This window comes from Acartia tonsa, chromosome 3 (genome assembly GCF_053477335.1).
Source record: "Acartia tonsa isolate MP-2025a chromosome 3, ASM5347733v1, whole genome shotgun sequence".
Classification (NCBI taxonomy): domain Eukaryota; kingdom Metazoa; phylum Arthropoda; class Copepoda; order Calanoida; family Acartiidae; genus Acartia; species Acartia tonsa.
The window spans coordinates 12260129-12281903 of record NC_137262.1 but is presented as its reverse complement, the minus strand read 5'-3'; the positions used below and the strand labels follow the sequence as shown (position 1 = coordinate 12281903).

Here is a 21775-nt window from a genome sequence, read left to right as displayed (position 1 = left end):
AGAGCATAGCAACTCTATAATAATTCCCAGAAAGAATGTACTCTCATTTTAGATTTTTTTATTAAACATTTTTGATGGCAATGCCTTCTTATTTTTACCTCTAGGACGATTTACCACGATGTTTTATTATGAGTATTTTGTCTATAAATGTGATATTACACTTCAAAATGTTAAAAATCTTTTTTCAATTACAATAAATCTTTAAAATGATGACAAAAATAAATTATTTTTATTTCTTAAAATTACTTTTGTATAATATAAAATTTCATTTGAAAAAGTCTTTGAAGTTAGCTTAAAAATCATAAAATTTTACATTTAAAAATTTGTGTATATTGTATAGATGTGAAATGGAAACAATGAGTAAAAATCCTTCGTTGATTGCGTCATGATTTGCCCCACTGCAATCCCCGGATTGTGACGCAGCGTCCCTAGCGTATATTGGCTCGCTTAGGCATCTTCTAACCCCGCGACGCGACGCATCACGATGGTTCTTTCACCCCTAACCTTCCCCATGCCATTCCTTTCTCTCTTTCTTCCCCCCTCCCCATTACTTGGTTACGCATAGGCCTCCTTTCCCTGCGTCAGTGATGCCGCTAACTTTTGCGTCATGTCCCTCTCTTCTTTCTCTCTCTCTTTTAACCCATCTTCTATTCCAAACCATGACTAGGGCTTGCCAAAGTTTTATTTTCAAGTAAATACAACATGCCTGAAAAGGTTAAAGTTTGGCAAACCCTAGCCGGTGTACGGGTCCCTAGTAGGAACCCAATATAAAGAGGATGCTCTAGGTCTAATTCATCAGTCCCCCCTTTCCCTCCATCATGAAAACTACATCCTTCGTCCTAGGTAGTGATCCATGATTTTTCATCTACACATACATCATACTATAACAATATTTATGAATAACCATTATTCATAATAATAACCGACATATGTGATCTTTATAACAAGTGATAGAGCCATATATATGTATAATAATAATGATATGACGATAACAAAAAGAAATGTGATCATATGGAGCCGTCATTATTATTATATTTAGTGATATCTAAATATTTGTGATTTTTATGCCATATCTAAATTTTTCTAAAAGTCTTACTAAAATAAAAACCCTTCTTTAAACACAAAAATAATAAATTGTCTAGAGTTTGTTCAAACTAAAGACCTCTTTTTTAACGGTTTAGTTTTTTCTTGGTACTTTTTTATTCCTTTTTTTGAGCTTTTTTTTTAGCAAAAATCATATGAAAATCACATGATGGCATAATATGGCTCTATCACATATTACATTTTTAATTGTGTGCGCTTGTATAATTGTGGCTAATTTCTGTGTGTGTTAGATGCGTTCATTTACAAAAAAAAACATGTTTGCAATTTTTGCTTTTGCAATAATTTTAGGATTTATCTCCAAATCTCATTTTTGCGGAATTATTGCGGCTTAACAGTGCGGTGCGGGTGATAAGAAATGTGGGGGGAAATGTGCCAGAATTTTATGGTGATTAGTTTGGAAAATAAAGCATACAATGGATATAGGATATATGTGGATATATTGAAAGGGGAAAATTAATATACACCTCATTTATTGATCTGTTCTTTCATCCAGTAGGAGGAGAGGGGATATAGTAAAGGGGGTTGAATGGGTGGTATCGTTATTTTAGCCAGCTGCGAGCAACACTTTATCAGAATACATAAAAATCTGATTCAACATCCAATTAATTTTATATATCGTTTAAGCATACACACAATTAGCTGATGGATTCTCATAAAAAGTTTCCATAATTTCTTTTATTGAAAGCAGGCTCCATGAAATAAGTTGGCATATGACTAAGTTTAAATTGGACATTTTTATTATTTCATCTTATTTTGATTTTACATTAATTTAGCAATTTAGATTATTATTCTTTATATTATCAATTTAATCATATAGAGCCAAAAATGAATATAATACTAATTGAGTTATACCGTTGAGTTTTAATTTAGAAAACCAAATATACAAAAATTTAAAATGTCTGGTTTTGCAGAATTATTTTATTAAAATATTAATCTTCATCATTCAGAATGTTTTTGTTAATATTCAGGAATTAGAATTAGAGTCACTCACAACCAAATTGTCCGTGAAAATACAGATTACTTTTTTGGATTAAAATCCTTGCATTTTATTTGATAAATATATTTCATACATGGATTTAAAAACATTTATATCTACTAATTGCTCAGCCCTTAGAATCTAAGGGCTCTGTCTCGAATGGAATATAGAGATGGGTCAGAAAATAGCCTGAAACCACCAAGCTCCTCTGAAATAGAGAACTCGATGGGTTCAGTAGTAGTGAGATCTTTAAGGACCTACAAGGACAGACAAAAAACTTTATATATGATAGGATTTATTAATGTGAGCTTTATGCCTTTTACAATTGATTTTGATATGTAAAGAAAAAAGTCATATTTTATGACAAGATTATGACTGTTAGCTGCAATTACAGCGAAGCCATATCACGACAAACAATAACCATTCCAGCTCAATGTCTTTAAATTGCCCAAAAATAGCACACACACAAACATACAAAGATATGCACTGTAAAAAGTATTTTCATATTAAAATCTTTTATTACAATTTTATCCAAATAATGTATTTACAAGATTTTTATCTCGAATTTTTCAAGAATTATTAAACTAATTGCATATTAATCACTAATCAGTAACGAGTTTAAACTAAAAAACGGTTTGATTTGTGGCAATTAAAGGAAGCTCTACAAAGTGTCCTAAAGATTAAGCCGTGTGACGTCAATAGATCCATCTCTTTTTAAGTGGTTTCCTTTCCCACTTCTGCTCTCATCCCTAATTTTTATGACGTCACACGCCACTTATTTTTGGACACTTTGTAAAGCTCCGGACCAAAGCAGTTTTTACAGTGTGTAATAGATGTATCTAGCATATTAGATATACAGCTAGAAAAAAATATAAATAATATACATAATACATATGGGTATTTATCATACCGTAATAATGAGACCCTTGTGGGTGGCTTTCCAGGGGGGGGGGGGAGCTGGGGGGGGGCAGGATGGGTTTGGTTTGTCATTGGCCTATTATGGTATCATTATTTTTGGGTGGATATACTAAAAAAAGTATTTCTAAAGAAAGAATATTACTTTTTGGGATATTTTAAAAATATTTTATAATTCTTTCAATAATAATATAAAATATCATCAAAGACATAATTCTTATTTTATTGCTTTTGCAATTTTCTTTGTGTTTATAAAATAAATTAAAATTAGAAATCTTAAACTTATGGCCGAGTGAATGGAAGATATTTGAATTATTTTATTACACCGGCTAAATGGACCCCAATTATTAAAAAAAGCAAAATTGTTCATCGCTTCATTGGCTACAAATCAAAGCAATTTTTATTTTAGAATTTGTATTTTTACTTATCTTTGGTTCAAATTTGATTTGATGAAAAATATATTTCCTTTGATTGATAACAAAAGAATATTTTTGCTTTTTGTTTATTTGTACTTTTTTTCTTGGGAATTCGCGCCTTTTTTTATTTTTTTTCTTCGCGCATTTATTTCTCATATCATATTGCATAGTTTTTTTAAACACTTAAAAAAAGTACATGCTTCAATGTAAATAATAAATTTTTGTGTATATTTACAACCATAGGCCATCTTTCTTCCCTCTTTGTAAACATATATGGCTTAGTATGGTTAAATTACATATACCGCAAGTGAATTATATTCAAACTCCCCTTTTCATTTTATATTATATTCAATAACATTTTCTTATCCCAGTTGTTTTACTTACACTATAGGGCTCTCTAACATTTTTAAATCATAACCTAATCTACAAGAAAAATTAAGAAAAGTTTTTCACAAACTTTAAATTTGGCAGTGGAGTGGGGGGTGGTAAACTCAGTCTGCTTTAAATTTAAGGGATTTGTATGTATAATATTACCAACCTCAGCTGCATATATAGGATATGGGTACATACTAAGTATACATATGTATGTATAGTATGGTATGGTTGGTTTACATGTATAAAAATTTGTATGCATGGTGCATTCCCAAAATAATGCCTTACAACCAGATGCATATACATTGCTCCAGGGAGGAAGGAAACATTGGACTGGAAACTCATATTCTATAAAAAAACATTATCTCATTTGTTATTCTGAGAACTGTGGATATCTAATCAAATCTTGCTTTAAACAAACCAGTATCTAATATTTTTAAATGATAACTTTAAACTGCATGAGGGGTAATTTCGTTAATCATCATCGTCTATTGTTTTATCCCTTAATATCCCTGCAGTACACAAAAAGCCCGCACCAAGATTCTTAGAATCTATTCTAAAACTCGTGACTAGGATGATAGAATAACAGAATTTACACTCAAAACTCAAAGTAACTCTTTTTCTTTACAATTAAAAAGAAATAATTTTCTTAATGCATATTCTTTCATTTCTTTTTAATTGAAACGCCCCAAATCGGTAGACGTTTGAATTTGAATACAAATCAAATACTTGAGAAGCATATTGTGTTTGTATAATGGATGTACTATTTCTTGGATCTTACACCAGATTTTCATGTTATATGATAAAGTGTACTCTGTAGCGGGCTAAAATAGCGATCTCCCCCCTCTCTTTACCCATCCTCATCCCACTGGATAATCGGCCTGACCAAGAAAAGCGGGAGGGGAAATTGCAACCTAAATTGACGACAATTTTTCTCCTGTTATATTATCCACGTATATTCTACATCCATTGTTTGTATAGAGAATCGTGCCTAGATAAATTTCTTACGCTGTTTCTCATATACAGAGTTGAACTCACTTCCTTATGGTGTAAATGCTCGTTCGTAATGGTGGTGGGTAGATTTCAAATGGGCTTTATATGCAAAGAAAAAGGGCGTTTTTCAGTTGTCATCACAATAATTTATCCTTGTCTGTTCATTTGATCTAAATATCTTTTTACAAACGATTTGTAGTTCATGTAAGTTTTTTTGTCTTTTATTGATTTAAATTTAAAGCACAGTTAAATAAAAGTAAATGATATATTTGAAATTAATTATATATAAGTAAAAGTTAACAGCTTGCGAACACACACAAAGCAAGCAAAAGTGATCTTAATTGCAGTTTCATTGATTCGCACATTTTTTCTCTGGCGAGAGAAAAAAGTGCGCAAATTGTGCAAAAAAAGTGTATGATTTTGTATGAAAGTAATGCTGAAAGCGCATCTACAGGGTAGAACTGTATGTCAGAAAACGTCAAACTGTCAAATAAAATTCACACATTTTGCTACATATAATAATTGTATATGCATTTTATGTGTGGATGGTTGCAGAATAAGAGAGTGTTTGTCTGTGTGTGTGTGGCTTGTAAGCATTTATATGTGTGTGTATGTTACTTTTTAAATAAAACTTTTTGGCAATTAGTTATAGAGTACAATATGATATGCCAATCATATAAAACATAAAAAAAGGTGATTAGGACATTTGACCATCAAATTTTGATAGCTATGGCAATTTCTAAAAAAAATTTGTGACAATTTAAAAACTTTCTTTGTGATTTTACATTTTTATTCCCATCAATTATTTCAGTTTTGTTGCAATAATTATAAAAAATCTATAATTTTGGTAATTCTATCCTTTCTGTTTCTTAGCTCTTACAAAAAAAAATGATCTTTAAATGTCACCTAAAAATTGTATTCCAGATATAACAATATAACCATTAAATCACGTTATTGACTTGCCTTACTAACTGAAAATTTATTTCAGCCCTTGCCCTCCTTGGAGTAGCCGCAGCTCAGCGCGGTGGCCGCCGCCAGAGGCCCCGTGGTGGCCGTGACGGTACCGGCTATTCTGCCCCCGCTGATAACGGATATGCCAGCCCTGCCGCCAGCGACCCCCAGCCAACTTACACTGACCAGAGCCAATACCAAGTAAGTATTTAGAAAATTATACGTTTTGATATTTAAATTTATTCTAGTCCTTTATACTTTTCCAGCGTTAAAATGGATGAAAACTGACCCAATTAATTTTAGGCCGGTGCCCCCGGAGGAGATGACAACCTTGCCATGTTGGAGAAGGCTGTTCCCGGCATCCCCGGTGAAGACTACCCCATCTACGCCGAAGCCCCCGAAACCGGATTCGCCTGCGACGGACAGGTGGATGGAGGATACTACGCAGATCCCGAGGCTGAGTGCCAGGTGTTCCACATTTGCACCGCTGACGGACAAGGTGGCCTTGCCAAGTATAGCTTCCTCTGCCCCAACGGCACCATCTTCAACCAGAACTACTTCATCTGTGACTGGTGGTTCAACTTTGACTGTGCCGAGGCCGAGGGTCTGTACAGCCTGAACGATGAAATCGCCGCCGAACGTGAGGCCAACTCTGCTGCCAGCAACCCCCAGGCCAGCTACGCCTCCCCCGACTCTGCCCCCATTGGAGGATATGACGCCCCGTCTGATGTTGCCGTCGCCGCCCAGGCCGCTTACCAGCAGGCTGCCCGCAATGCTAGAAACGGCCGCGGACCTTCCCAACCCTTTAACCAAGCCGCCGTCAACAACAGACGAGGAAACAGAAGAGGATAAATTAATATTTTTTCTGCAATAATTTGACCTGCACCAACTTCCCCTGTCACACACACTCACACCTTATTATATCCCCACTGTATCTATTTTAGAAACTATTAAAAATAAAAAAACCTCGAGATTCTCCTGGCTTGATCTGTGGAGAATCTTGTTGCAATATGATAATTATTAAGAAGGAATATCAACTGTCTAGTCACAACACATATTATATATATAATATAAAAAATTAAAGCACAAAATATTATAAAAAATCACCATTACAGTATGAATAATCCATTACTATTCACTTTCTATATAGTTTTCAATTTCCAAATAATCTCCCCTTCTTTTTTTATTATTCTTTTCCAACCTTATTTAGTTAGTTTCTAATTTTAATTATATCTATTTGTATTCTTCTGTCCGACTGCCTCCAAGAATCAGTCCAGAAACAAAATTCTTATTTTTTTTGTCCACCCTTTATCCCCGGGATTTGAGCACTAAAAATACATCATACACTTGCTTTGGTGATTAGGCTTTAAAGCTGAGATCTTATGCACCCCCCCCCCATATGTCCCCCTTTTTATTTTTTTTTGTCTTTTAAAAAAGATCCTACCCATTGTCCTTCAAAGTCAAATAATAGCCCCCCCTTTCTCCCTCCCTCTCCATGCATAATCCTATCCTGACCCTGTCTGACCCCTTTCCTACCTCCTTCCGCCCCCCCCTCCTCCTGATATTTGCACACAGACAGACAGACACATGCACATCTATGCCCAACATGCAAACTCTCAAATGTGAGAATTGAATGTTGTGTTGTTGAGTGTGGGGTCTCTCTGACCTTGATCCCTGCAGGGGCACAACCAGGGGTGGGGGGGCTACATGCCTCCACAATCCTCAATTGCGCCTCAAGCAAATTATCATCAACCCCTGTGTGCAAATGTCCATCTTCCTGTTCCTTTTTGCCTTGCCCCCCACCCCCCTCCCATATTTTTTCTCATCTTCCTTTTGCCATATGATAACCCTTTTCACCATGCTGTGATCTCTCCCTCCCTCTCACCCCCCAACTATTTCCCCCATGTTCCTTTCACATTATAAAATGATGCTCAAATGCCTCTTTGCTTGTGTAAATGTGTTATATCTTCTTATTATTTATTTACAAAAAAAAAAAATGAAATACATGCTGAACAAAAAAATGATTGTGTTATTTATTGTTATTTTTGTTAATTGATTTTTCTGCAAATGAACGTATCCTAACTTTTGTGATTTTGTATTAACCATTCATGACGAGCTCCCAAAGTTCAAAGTTTTGATTCAACGGGGTTCAACAAAATCGATTTTTTCCATAATTACATGACAGAATTAAAAAAGTAAGGTGTAAAATTAAAGATCTTGTTCATAAAGGCAATTATCTTCTTTTTTCTTGCGTTTTAGTGCCTTAAAACCAACTTAATTTTTAAAAAAACTTAAATTTCTTCAAAGATAAGAGGTCTACAAAAAAAAACGATTGCATATCTAAATTCTATGGATCATTTTACATCTACTACTTACTAAAAAACCGACTAGCTAGAAACTACTTTTTTAAAAATCACAAAAGTTAGGACACGTTCTTTTGCAGATTTTTCAAAAATTGTGTTTTTTTTATCAATGGTGAAATTTTGGAAAGTTTCATTGTTAAAGAACAAACTATTCCAAATTAATGGGAGAGAAGAATCAGAAAAAGCTTAATATTATTATAATTTCTTGATTTTTCGAATGATTAATTTATGCTACTTTTCAGTAAAGATTTTGCTAAATTTTGCTGATTTATCTAGAATTGCCAGGTTTACTAATTCTGAATTCAAAGAAACAAAGTTGGGAGTTCTAATTTTCTAAATTATTTTCTTACAAGATAAAAGTTGACTTTTGATTGACAACATATAGGAAAGCGAGAAAATAATCAAACTATTGTTAAAAGTATTTAAAGTTTGAGTTTATTAATGAGTTTTTTTGATTGTCCAAAAATTTAATTAATATTCTATAAAGATTTATAAATCTTTACAAAAAAGATGAGGATAGTTAAACCTTTAAATCAATGTTGGAGGTTATATATAAATTGTCAAATTAATGATTAAGCAAAACAACTCACAATTTCTAAAAACTAATTGGTATATTAGTTTTAATCAATATTAAACTACTTTTAGTTTTTATGATGACAAAAAAGGACAAAAAGCTTAGGATTTCAAAAAAGAAAAAAAATAAAGAAAATTCATAAAAAAAAAGTCCGGTTTGCCTCAAGTCATTTGAAAGGTAAAAAGTTTAAAGAAAAATATTTCTAGATTTTTATTTGAAGATCATTTTCCATGTTTAAGTCAAAAAGAAATATAAAAACTAATTTAAATCCATCATTTAGTTGAATAGATCTTAATTATACACATAAATCTTTGGGGTTATAACTAGGGCTCAGCAGCAGCGTAAAAGTCTTTTTATAGATGATGACTCCAGGGGTCGCTTCGGGTACTAGACCTCTTCACGCACCTTGAAACATACTCCGCTTATGATTGCGGTGTAAAGCGTCCTTTCGCCTATCAGACAACCAAACCTTTGATTGCACGACCTTTGTCTGAGAGGTCCTAACTGTGCATGGTAATGAGTTGTGCCTGTTTTGGGCCAAGGCATCCTCCTACTCTAAATATTAATGTCGCACACCCGAAATAGTAGCAGTAGGAACCATTTTTAACGTCTTTAGTTATGACGCTGTGGTAAGCCGAGATTCAAACCTAAATTCTTTCTAAAAGCCGCATAAAAACGAAATTAATATTAAATGGATGTCTAAACCGTTTTCTAATACAGCAACTTGTTCACTCAGTTTTTTAAAGAACAAAACGGGTTTAGATTGACGTCTTATGCGCGGCTGCCTGCCCCTGCTAGTACTATAGCAATTTTCTTTGTTTTAGAAGTAATCATTAGTACTAATTTGAATTACTTTTAGATGTACTATTCTTTTCTTTAATCTTATTTTTTAACCCTCAGAAATTTGTTTGGTAACATATATTTAGAAAATTTGAAATTGTTTCAGCGTTTAAATTTTGGACTGTTGACTTGACAAGTTCAAAAGCATAAAATGTTTTTTTCTAATGTTTGCAAAAATTGTTTGATACCCAAAGATATTTATTATTCAACATTAGAAAAAAGTTAAATTTGACATTTCCATAGTAAACAAAACGTTTAAACCTCAAAGTTAGCCTTCTAAAAAGGACACCTATAGGATTCGTCCTAATATCAGTTAGTTCATGAAGTCATTAAGTCATTAAGTTGATGACATAAGCTTACCTAAATAAGCAAAACTGCAAACCATTCTTTTTACATATTGAAAAGGTATGAGGGTATATCCTGTAGTTAGTTTTTTGTCTAAATCTTAAGATTTCAATAACCACTGAACCGATATAGTTTTTAATTTAAGGCAAGCTTCACATTGGACCCGGGATGGTTTTGGGCTATTGTATCTTAAGGTCCAAGTCTTGGAATGGTTTAATGATATTTTCCTAGTTCTTTTTACCCATTCTAATACAAAACCCTAGAAGCTAGGGGTGCAGCCCATAATATAATGTTAAGTAGTAAGGTATTGTTTTGGTATGAAACTAATGATATCTCTAAATATACAAGTGCGAATTAATTGTACTTTACAGAGACACTTTATAAATGTCTGAAGGTGGTTTTATGCCATTTTTTCTCACCTCTCCTGCCCTCCCCTAGAGTCTAGGGGCGAATGTTGTCTGGTGTGAATATGAATGTTGGATAAGTGTTAAATACCACACGGGCAACTGCACATGGACAGGAATATGACAAGAAAAGATAATGTTTTTTTTAAATCCATATTTTTAATCAGAGCTGGATCTTTAAATTATTTTAGTTGTGAGCCAGATCGGGGTGAGCCGAGTTTCAGCCAATCACAGCGCGGCCTTTCATAAAATGCTGTGCTCTCATTGCTGGAAAATTGGCTCACCCCGATCTGGCTCACCACTAAAATGATTTAAAGATCCAGCTCAGCTCAATTCAGTACTTTAATTGTACCTAATTTACATAAATATTTTGCAATGTCCCTTTAACTGTTAGTGAATCACAATCAAACTTTAAAGGTAGATTTAGGTGAAGTAAAGGATATGAGAGCCCCCCAGGGCCTATGCCCTCTAGTGATGGAGTTGTTGTAGACCCTGCATGGTTAGAACTTCCTGAGCTGGATCTTTAAATCACCATTAAAATGAGTTAAAGATCCAGCTCTGCATTGACTAGAAAAGTTGGAAAATGAGATTGAAGTTTAGAGGGGGGGGGGGGATATTGTGTTGTACACTTATTGAATGATTTTTATGATAAAAATTGGAGGTAAAATAGTTTTTCTTTGGATTCTATCAGGGATAAGGGATGGGAAACGTAGGAAAATATTATTTCAGGCCTATTTCAAGCCTAGGCCTATTTCTAGCCTAATAAACCAGTTTTGGGATAGCGCAGTGGTTCGTATAAAATGCTAATGAAAAAGCTGTGTGTGTGTGTGTAGATAAAGTATAGAATCAAATTCAGGTAGCTAGTTTAAAGTAAAAAACATAACTTTTTATAAACCTATATATTAATGGCTTTTGTTAAAATGAAGTTTTTTCTCTCCCAAAATTTTTTATCTTTTACTTTGGTAATTTGAACTGTCAGAAAGCTATCGCTGGGTTTCCCTCAGACAGATTTTAGTTTGTATTATTTGCATTTTTATAAATGAGTAAAAATTTTATTTGAAAATTTCATTGCTAATTAAAATTCAAAATAAATAAATAAATATGCACTTGGGTAACATTCTATCAAGTTCTTTGGATACTATACTGGATATAATGTAATGATATATCTGTACTGTGTTGTATTGTACAAAAATTAGGGTGAAGGTGTTGTATCAATTCCGTAATAAATTTTTAAAATTCAAAATACAACATCTAATTTATAAACTACCAAATGAAAATTCGTAGCTACCTTCTTTCCAAAAAAATAATCCCGTTATTTTTGTTTTTTCTATGTGGCCCTTTTTTAATGTTTAACTCTAAGCAGATTTAATAATTAAACTAATGTGATCTAACACCATTTATATTTATTTTTTCGTAGCAGACGAAATCATTATTTTTCTATAATTGTCTGCTTCTAAAATTTCCGCCATCTGTGATTTGGGCTTGTTTTGTATCAACCAATCACCAATTTGCTCCGCCAATTGGTGATTGGTTGATACAAAACAAGCCCAAATCACAGAACACTATTGGTTTAGAGCGGTAGCCAATATGAGCCGTCCGCCAGTAAGGTCATTAAATTAGGCAAATGGTAAAAGTTGCATGATCCCTTTCAAAACCAGGCCGAGACCTAATTTATGGCCAGGTTTCCTATCCCTTATCCCTGGATTCTATATTCCTGTCCTGGGTTTATAGAGTTTACATTTGTGTAGCATGGCATATATGGACTTTTAAGCCGTAAATGGCTGCAGATCGTATTTCTCTTTTTTGGTAACATACGCCAGTGAGTAACTTTTACAGATTTTTAAAAATTAATTTCTTATTATCTACAATACAAAGTAGAACTATGTCTGTCTGTCTGTTTGTTTGTTTGTACCGAATGATCTCGCTGTCCGCTGAACCGATCAGGTTCTTCTTAACAGTAAAAAGTTAAATTTGACTTTATAAAATTCTTCACATTATATATAAAATAGATTATGGGTCTCGAAATTTATTAACCAAATAAGAATGATAACATTCATCATTAACGAAGGTCAGTAAAAGTACCAAATGATACTTTTTATATTTTGATCTTTTCATGTACTGCATTTAATAATAACTGACAGAAAGCCTTTTACATCTTGTAGAATATTTTTGCTCTAATAATATTTAGATTTTTATTCCAAACTTGATTAATCTTTGTAAGCAAATTGAATATGTATTTCTTTAAAAGAATTATGAGTATTGAATTACATGTTTCAATGAATATACCATAAATTGTGGGTGGTCTCTCCTCCCCCCCCCCCCTCACCCAGATAAACATATAGTCTGGTGGTAAGGGTGTGTCATATCTTTACCAAGTTCATCAGTGCGTAAACTTAGTAGAACAGCTATTCTAATCTATAATACAAAGTAGAACGATGTCTTTCTGCCTGATTTTCTGTTTGTAGCGAAGGATCTCGCTAACCACTGAACCGATCGGGTTCTCCTTTACAAGGTAGCTTATCATAGGTTTATAACTATTTTCTTGGGGAGAGGGATAGCCCCAACCCCCCAAAAAATTTAAAAATAACCCCCCACCCCCAATTTTTTTCTTTTTAAAACTAAAATTAAAATAGTGGGGTCGATTAGAGGCTATGGGCGAAGCCGCTAGTATCGTATATTTTACTATTGACATTTCTTACAATTATGTTCTTTTTAATCTAATTCGCTTATTTAGGACACATATGCTCTTGTTTCAACTATTAGTACATATTGACTTATATTATACTATCAATATCATGAATTTTTAATAATTTTGTTATTTTGAGCGCGAGCAGATTCAGAACCTTTGAATAAATTTAAAACTAATTACCATAAATATGCATTACATGAGGGAAAAAGGATTTTTAGCCGCAAAAATCCACCAAATATTTTTAAAAGAAAAAAATTTGAAACTACTTTTACAAATAATTTACAAGCTATTAGAATTTATGAAATTTTGAAATTTAATCATCTTTTATCGATGGATTGACGTCATATAAGGTTAATTATCAAGAATTTGATAAATGAATCAAACAACTGGCGAAATATCATAAATACTAGAGATCGAAAGGGGTAAGAAAATGGACGATAAATTGATGTTGATAAACAAAATGTTCCCTTTTTTAATTGAAATTATTGTGGAATGGTTTGGATATTGCTAATTTCTACCAACGAAACAAGATTGTATTAAGTACCCAAGGTTTTGAAGAGAACTTGTTTATAAAACTTTGGTTATTAGTATAATTTACTAAAGTGAATTTAAAAAGTAAAACTTTTAAGGAACTCGAAGAAAACGTAAAAATAGAATTATCTAGCGACTAAGATACTCAAAATGCACCGCTAAATCTTCTATAATACAAAGTAGCTTGATGTCTGTCCGTCTGTCTGTCCGTCTGTCCGTCTGTCTGTCCGTCTGTCCGTCTGTCTGTCCGTCTGAAGCTTAAGATCTCAGTAACCACTGAACCGATCGGATTCTACTCTTGAGGGTATATACCTATTGGTCCTGTGGTGGTTTTAAGCTATTTTCTTGGGGGGTGGGACACCTCTAACCCCCCCAAAAACCAAAAAATCCCCCCTTATTTTTTATTTTGCTCTGCTACAGGCTGCCGCAGGCTGCCCTTTATTATTTTTTATTCCAGCATTTATTTTGAATGAAAGAATAGCAACATTCTCTCACTAAAAACAATAAATATTAATTTTTTTTATCACCTCTTGGGGCAAAGTCCCTAGAGGCTAGGGGCGAAGCCGCTAGTATAATATAAAGTACTAAGCTTTTTTGTTTGTAGCGAAGGATCTCGCTAACCACTGAACCGATATGGTTCTCCTTTAGAGGGAAGCTCAGTATAAGCCCTGAGATGGTTTTAGGATATTTTATTTTTATAAATAAGTCTGGGTATGGTTTTAAGCTATTTTCTGACCTTCAAATATAGAGCCCCAAATGCTAGGGGCGTAGCCGCTAGTAAAATTATAAATTAACAGATTTCCTTAGTTTAATAACTGTTTTAGGACTAATTAGAAATTAATAATAAAAAATTTGCAGTGCATTTTGAGTTTTTTAGTCGCGTGATTATCCTAGCTTCCTATTTCCTTCAAGTTATTAAAAATTTCCCTTTATTTACAGAGATTTTGTCCCCTCCCTCCATAATAATTGTTTACTTTATAAAGAACCAAAGTGCGGTTCACGACCCCTGCTATATAATGTATTATATGAGTTTAATATGCATGTTATAAATGCATAAAAATCAAAATTTGTAGATAATTTTTAAGATAGGATATTTCGTGAGGGGAAAAGTGTGTAATAACCCAAAAGGCTTCCAAATTGAATTAACATGTTACTTCTAATTTGTATAAATTTGATTTTGAAATGTGCATTCAAGAGATTACATTGTTAATAAGTTAATCATATATTCTGATAATTTAGGTTCAATTAACTTTTTTGCTTTTCATGTTTTAGGGTATTATCAATTATTAGAAGCGAAGCTAATCTGTAATTTACCTTGTCTCCGTCCGTCCGTAAATTTATGGAGGAAATTTGATTTTATCGGGTGCTTAATCTTATATAGAGCTAAATTTTTTGGTGAGGATTCCAAGTACCAAGGAGTATCCATGATTTTTTGTGCTTTGATACTTATGTTATTTATGTTTATCGTCCTCAACAAATAGACCTATATGATCGATAATTTAGGCATGTTAGAATCATCCTATCAAATTCAAAATAAATATAAGAATTCTAATCGCAATTAGCAATGTTATATGCAAAAAAGCTTGTCAACTCTAACTTAAACTTTAAATATGTTGAAATTTTAACTTTTAGTTACTAAAATTTAGTAATAAATTATTTTCCCGTTCATTTTGTTTATTTAAATGGAGAGTCTTGAGATGATTAGGAATGTTGCTGTAAGCATAGCATCTCTATAATTAATTTTAAAAATGTGAGTGCGGCTATTTTTTACTTTAATGAAGATCAAAAATTAAAATTCAATAAAGATCATCTAAGTCTGGATAAGTTAATAGACTGGATATAAAATATGTGTTGATATTATGACAGAGGAAAAAATGTCGTCTGTTATTTTAGCCTGCTACAAGTTTCAGAGTGCATGATAATCTGGTGTAAGATCCAAGTAGTAATTAATGCATTGTTACTAGCAAATGTTATACTAATGTTCTATGTAGAAGCTAGGCATTTGTTACAAGACGGGGGTTTCTAACAGACAAAAGGTGTGTAACAGTTACAGATGTAAAAACAAAAGTCAGAACAAAATTATTTCATGTAAAACTAAGAATTTATTCCTAGCACGTAGCACAGAAATATGACAACATTTTAAATCAAATCTATTCATTCACGTGTATTTTTAACCTGAAATATAATAGATGTATTATATATGTAGTTTTATATTTTATTCTTGGCTGTCTATCATACAAAATCCTTCCTATCATCTATAATATAAAGTAGCTTGATGTCTGTCCGTCCGTCCGACTGTCCCTTAAAATCTCGGTAACCACTGAGCAGATTGGATTCTACTCTTCAGGGAATATATCTACTGGTTATGTGGTGGTTTTAAGCTATTTTCTTAGTGGGTGGGGCACCGCCAACCCCCCCAAAATAATAAGAAAAATCAACCCCCAATTTTTTTAGGCAGGTAATTAAAACTTTGGTGGTCTCACCACCAAAGTTTTTTTTTAAATTTTATAATCCCCTAGTATTACATAAATATTTTTTTTTGTCTGAAGTCTAAGACTTTAATAACTACTAAACCGATGTGGTTCTCTATTCTTAGTAAGCTTCACAAAAGTCTTGCGATAGTTTCAAACTATTTTTCTAGCTGTATCTCTGTCTCTGACCTTACGGATACAGAGCCACTAGATGATTTGGGGTGTTTTTATGCCATTTTACACATCTCCATCTCCCTTTCATATATAAAGGCTTGGGGTGAAACAACTAGTTTGATCTAAAGTAGTGAGGTTTTTTGACGGAAGCTTAAGATCTCGGAAAGATACTGGTCCTAATTTAGTATACTTTTTAAGAAAGCTTCATTAATGTCTAGGGTGGTTTTAGGCCATTTTACTCATCTCCATCTCCCTTTCCTATATAGAGGCTTGGGATAAAGCAACTGGTAAAATAAAAGAGACATATAGTTACACAATTGGAAGAGGATGCCTGTTTGTTTGTGTGCTTGTATTTAAGGAGCTCGCAAACTGCTGAAGTGATATCGTTATCCTATACAGTGTAGCTTCTGTAGGTACAGAAAGGTTCTTAACATTGAACACACTATATTTTAACAAGGATGACAACGTCCATAAGTAGCAAAGCTCAAAAATTATGGATGGACATCAGAAAAAAGTGAACATAAAGTAAAAGTAAACATTAAACATGATAAAATAAATCACGAGATCTTTTAAAAATCTATAATAATGTAAAAATTTAGCAATCGATCTAGCACCCCAATTAGTTGACAAAATCTTAATGTAACTTGATGAAAATATGAAGAAGGTGAACTTTTCAGACGGACATACGGACTGACAACTTTAATTTATAGAGTAGCTTCACTACTAAAAATACAGAAATTATATAGGTTTATTATATCTTTTATAAATATTTGTATAATGTAATATTAATATGTCTATTCTAATGTCAAGAAATAACTAAAGTCTCGTCTGGAAATTAATTTTCATGAATATTATTGCAATATATTTCTAGCTGCATAGCTACTCTATTTATATGTTCATCATACTTTTGTATTGTCATTAATTTGGTTCATTTTTGGTTTATCCTTATATAAAGGGTCCTGCACGCCTGCAGGACCTCTAAGAGCCGACCAGTTTTTGGCTAAGGAGAAACCAGAAAGAATGGGTCAAGTGTAACTGTCCAGCAGCTGCAGCCTACTTTGATTTATTATTATAATTTTTAATAATCATATTTGTTGCTAACTCGCTGTACCGGCACCAGCAGCGAGTTATCGCCCCTAGCTTAAAACTTTGTAATTAATAAGGTTATTATTAAGGCCATTAATGTGATGTATGTTGGTGCAAATGGTCAAGTAGACCTGCAAGCTGCCGTGCAAGAGGCGCGCAGTTGCACAGGATTAAATATCATATCATATCAAAATGCACAGGATGGCTGTATTTATGTCTGTGTGTAACGAAGGATCTCTCTCTCTCTCTCTACATAATTGAAATGCAGGTCCAGGGAGGGTATTACCCCTACCAAAAAAATCGCTCTAGAAAAAAACTGAACATTCTTATGTTTTGTTTTTCTATTTAAAATGGGGGAGGCAGTCAACTTCCCATCGCCTCAAGTGCTCCTAGAGACTACAGGCATATTCGCTAGTTCTAACACTGCATAACCTTACCAATTCTCTATTTCACTGTATATTATTCTATTTTCATCAAAGAAGTTAATAGCTTTCATTTGCTTCGCTCACTACTGACATAATTTTGTTTTGTTTTAAATCAACAAAAAGATATTTTTAAATATTTTTTAAAAGATTAAACAGAAAGAAGATTATTTATTATACATAATTTAAAGAATAATTTATTTTACTCAATATAACTTATTTTCTAGCGATTCATGCTTTATCATTATGAAAAATTGAAAAAATAATTAATTTTACTTAAAGATGACTGAAATTGTGTAGTTTTTATATTGCGTACTAGCGGCTACGCCCCTAGAGGCCTCTAGGGACACGTACAATTGTTTCTTTTCAATATATTTTAAAATCAGCTATTTACCAAAAATAATTCTTTTTTCGCTGGGGTGGGTAGTGGTACCCTCCCCCAAAATAGTTATAAACCTTCCTGGGGCCTATGAGAAGCTACCCTGATATGGAGAACCAAATCGATTCAGCCGTTAGCGAGATCCTCCGGTACAGACAAACAAACAAAAATCCTGTTACTTTATTATAAAGATTTAAAGGGAAGCTATATTTACATTTAGAGTTTGTCCGATAGATTTCAAATTTCGAATGCTGATTCTTGTAACAATAAGATAAATAAAGAAAGTTTACATTAAGTTTAAATATCGTCTTTATCTTCAGATCAGTAATTCCTATTATAATTAGGTACAATAATGCCAGCAAAGAGACTACGTGATAAGTAAACAGACATTATTTCTTTTTTTCTTTTCTATGTGTTTGATTTTTAGAAACTCCACAACAAGGACAATTTTTCTTCAAATTGCACAGCAAATGGAGTATATGATGATAAAATACAAACCAGCTGTGACCCATAACTGACATAATTTTTAAAAAAACATTCGTGTATTCTTTTTGCATTAATTCACTGTTCCCTTTAACCATGGTCGTAATACATATTAAATACAGGGAGTAAGGGAGGAGACAATGGACAATTAATTCAATTTAATTTTCGCTGAAAGGCCATGAAATCCAGATTCATCCAGAAAATTCGAATAGAATTGTAAAGGGTATGTTAATCAAATCTAGAAATACTACATATATAATAAGAAAAAAGTTCTAAGATAAAAAGTATTTTTTTGAAAATTAGATACAGTACATCAGACTGACGTAATTAATTACTAGATAAATCTCCCTGGAACTCGTTCACTCCAAATTTCTAAATTTTAAAATACCACCATACACAAGAATTGAATTTAAGGGTTCTTAGATTGTTTATTACAAAAATATCAGAATAAAGTTTTTATTTATGAAATGATATTTTAATGAGAAAAAAAATTTCAAAACCCGCCGTCTGCTAGAAATTAAGTTTATTACTACTCGTCTGCTATTTTCAAAACTAACTCAGGGAGTTAGCGGCAATGATGCGCCAGTACCCAAATTCAGTCAGAACCTGCTAAATTCTTGCACATTCCCTTTAAGCCAGTACCTATTAAAGTCTTAGACTCCTAAAAATTGAATATTCGATCCAATGTCCCCTACCTTACTCCCTGTATTAAATAAGAATATAGGTTGTTCTTCTTACATCCAGCGGTCCGTTACAACACACAATTTAAATACCGAAGATGGGACGAGTGGGTGCGTGTGTTTGAGTGTTTATGTGTGTGTGTCTGTGTGTTACCCAACTCCTTCATTACATATAACATTGGTAGAATATACTGTAGGGCCTCAACAAAATGGAAAAATGGTTAAGAAAACAAATAAAAAGACACCAGAGGTGGATTCTTTAAGAAAATTAGGGTCACTGCTCGCTGGCGAGGCAAAATTGGTTTTGTAAAAAATACTCCAAAATCACCTAAAAAATCTACAAAAATTAATCAAAATCTTATGTTGATAACCCTTTTATGATTTTATTTAATTTTTGGAGATTTTTATGCAATTTTGGAGGATTTTTCACAAAAATTATTTGCCTCACCAGCAAGCAGCGACCCTAATTTTTTTTTAAGAATCCACCTCAGTAATTGATAAATCCATAAAAAAAACATATTTCTTTTACTACGATGACCTCGAAGGGCTTTACTTGACCTCGGGTTCTAGATCTATTCTTGAAACATACTCCGCGTCTTATAATTGCGGTGTAAAGCGTCCATTCGCCTTATAGACAACCAACCCTTTTGATTGCACGATATTTGTCTGTAAGACTCAACTATGAATGGTATTAAGTGGCACCTTTTTATGTGCTAAGGCATTGCCACAACTCTTAATATTGATGGGATATCAGTAACAATACAAAGGTCTGTCGCTATGTTGCTATCAATCAGTTACAGAATTTGTAACCAAAAAAAATTTAGGTACTTTATTAGGGCCTTGATTTACTGTACTACATAGAACATAAGAAGAACGGGCATTAAAATCCCCATATTTGAATATCTATAACATGTGTATTCTTTATTTACAATAATAAAGATAATAATTATAGAGGAGTAATTATTAAAATATAAATATTTGAATATCTATAACTTGTGTATTCTTTATTTATAATAATAAAGATAATAATTATAGAGGAGTAATTATTAAAATATAAATATTTGAATATCTATAACATGTGCATTCTTTATTTACAACTAGAGTTGGCTCGATATAATTATCTCCCTATTGGCTAGTTTTCTATATGCATATCTATTTCTCAATAAATCTATTTTCCTCACCCGGCATTACTATCTAAAAGAAAGTAAATATTTAATAATTCAAATGATTTTTAAAAGATTTTTTTAAATTATATTTTTTTCTTTACATTACCATCACCAAAGGGTTAATGATGATGATTACAATTTTAGTTTAATATTTGAACACACAAAATGTCGCCACAATCGAATTCTTTTAAAACATAGTTTTCTTAAATTTATCAGATTATAAATTTAAATTTTCTTTTTTATGATTAGAAATTAAATACATCAATATAAGGTAAATAGCAACATGAAATGAAAAAAATGAATTTAATTTTAATAAAGTAAAATAATGGGTCTTATCGTTCTGGGCAATGAGAGTTTATTATGGATTATTGGAGCACTATGAGTTTTAATCATATATTCCTTGGAAAACTTGAGCTCGTTTATAGACATTTATTTCCTATATAGATCTGACATGGATCTTGATGCAATTAAGCAGGCCGTTTTGTACATGTTAAAAATTGGAAGATTTCATTAAATAAAAGTAATCGCAAATATACTTAGTAAATAATAAAGATAATAATTATAGAGGAGTAATTATTAAAATATAAATATTTGAATATCTATAACATGTGTATTCTTTATTTATAATAGTAATGATAATAATTATAGAGGAGTAATTATTAAAATCCCCATATTTGAATATCTATAACATGTGTATTCTTTATTTATAATAATAAAGATAATAATTATAGAGGAGTAATTATTAAAATATAAATAATTGAATATCTATAACATGCGTATTCTTTATTCATAATAATAAAGATAATAATTATAGAGGAGTAATTATTAAAATATAAATATTTGAATATCTATAACATGTGTATTCTTTATTTACAATAATAAAGATAATAATTATAGAGGAGTAATTATTAAAATATAAATATTTGAATATCTATAACATGTGTATTCTTTATTTATAATAGTAAAGATAATAATTATAGAGGAGTAATTATTAAAATCCCCATATTTGAATATCTATAACATGTGTATTCTTTATTTATAATAATAAAGATAATAATTATAGAGGAGTAATTATTAAAATCCCCATATTTGAATATCTATAACATGTGTATTCTTTATTTACAATAATAAAGATAATAATTATAGAGGAGTAATTATTAAAATATAAATATTTGAATATCTATAACTTGTGTATTCTTTATTTATAATAATAAAGATAATAATTATAGAGGAGTAATTATTAAAATATAAATATTTGAATATCTATAACATGTGCATTCTTTATTTACAATAATAAAGATAATAATTATAGAGGAGTAATTATTAAAATATAAATATTTGAATATCTATAACATGTGTATTCTTTATTTATAATAATAAAGATAATAATTATAGAGGAGTAATTATTAAAATATAAATAATTGAATATCTATAACATGCG

The 21775-nt window shown here is 31.9% G+C and overlaps 2 protein-coding genes across 2 annotated transcripts in view; both read left to right on the top strand.

Moving 5' to 3' along the window:
* LOC145313959 (RNA-binding protein 25) overlaps positions 1-21775 on the top strand; it is a 307513-nt gene that overhangs the window by 176180 nt on the left and 109558 nt on the right. The gene's annotated exons all lie outside the window — the stretch shown is intronic.
* LOC145313331 (uncharacterized) lies at positions 727-7114 on the top strand. Its single transcript, XM_080152691.1, has 3 exons — positions 727-843; positions 5765-5928; positions 6031-7114. Exons 1-3 carry the CDS (start codon positions 819-821, stop codon positions 6577-6579), a joined length of 738 nt encoding a protein of 245 aa, XP_080008817.1. The 5' UTR covers positions 727-818; the 3' UTR covers positions 6580-7114.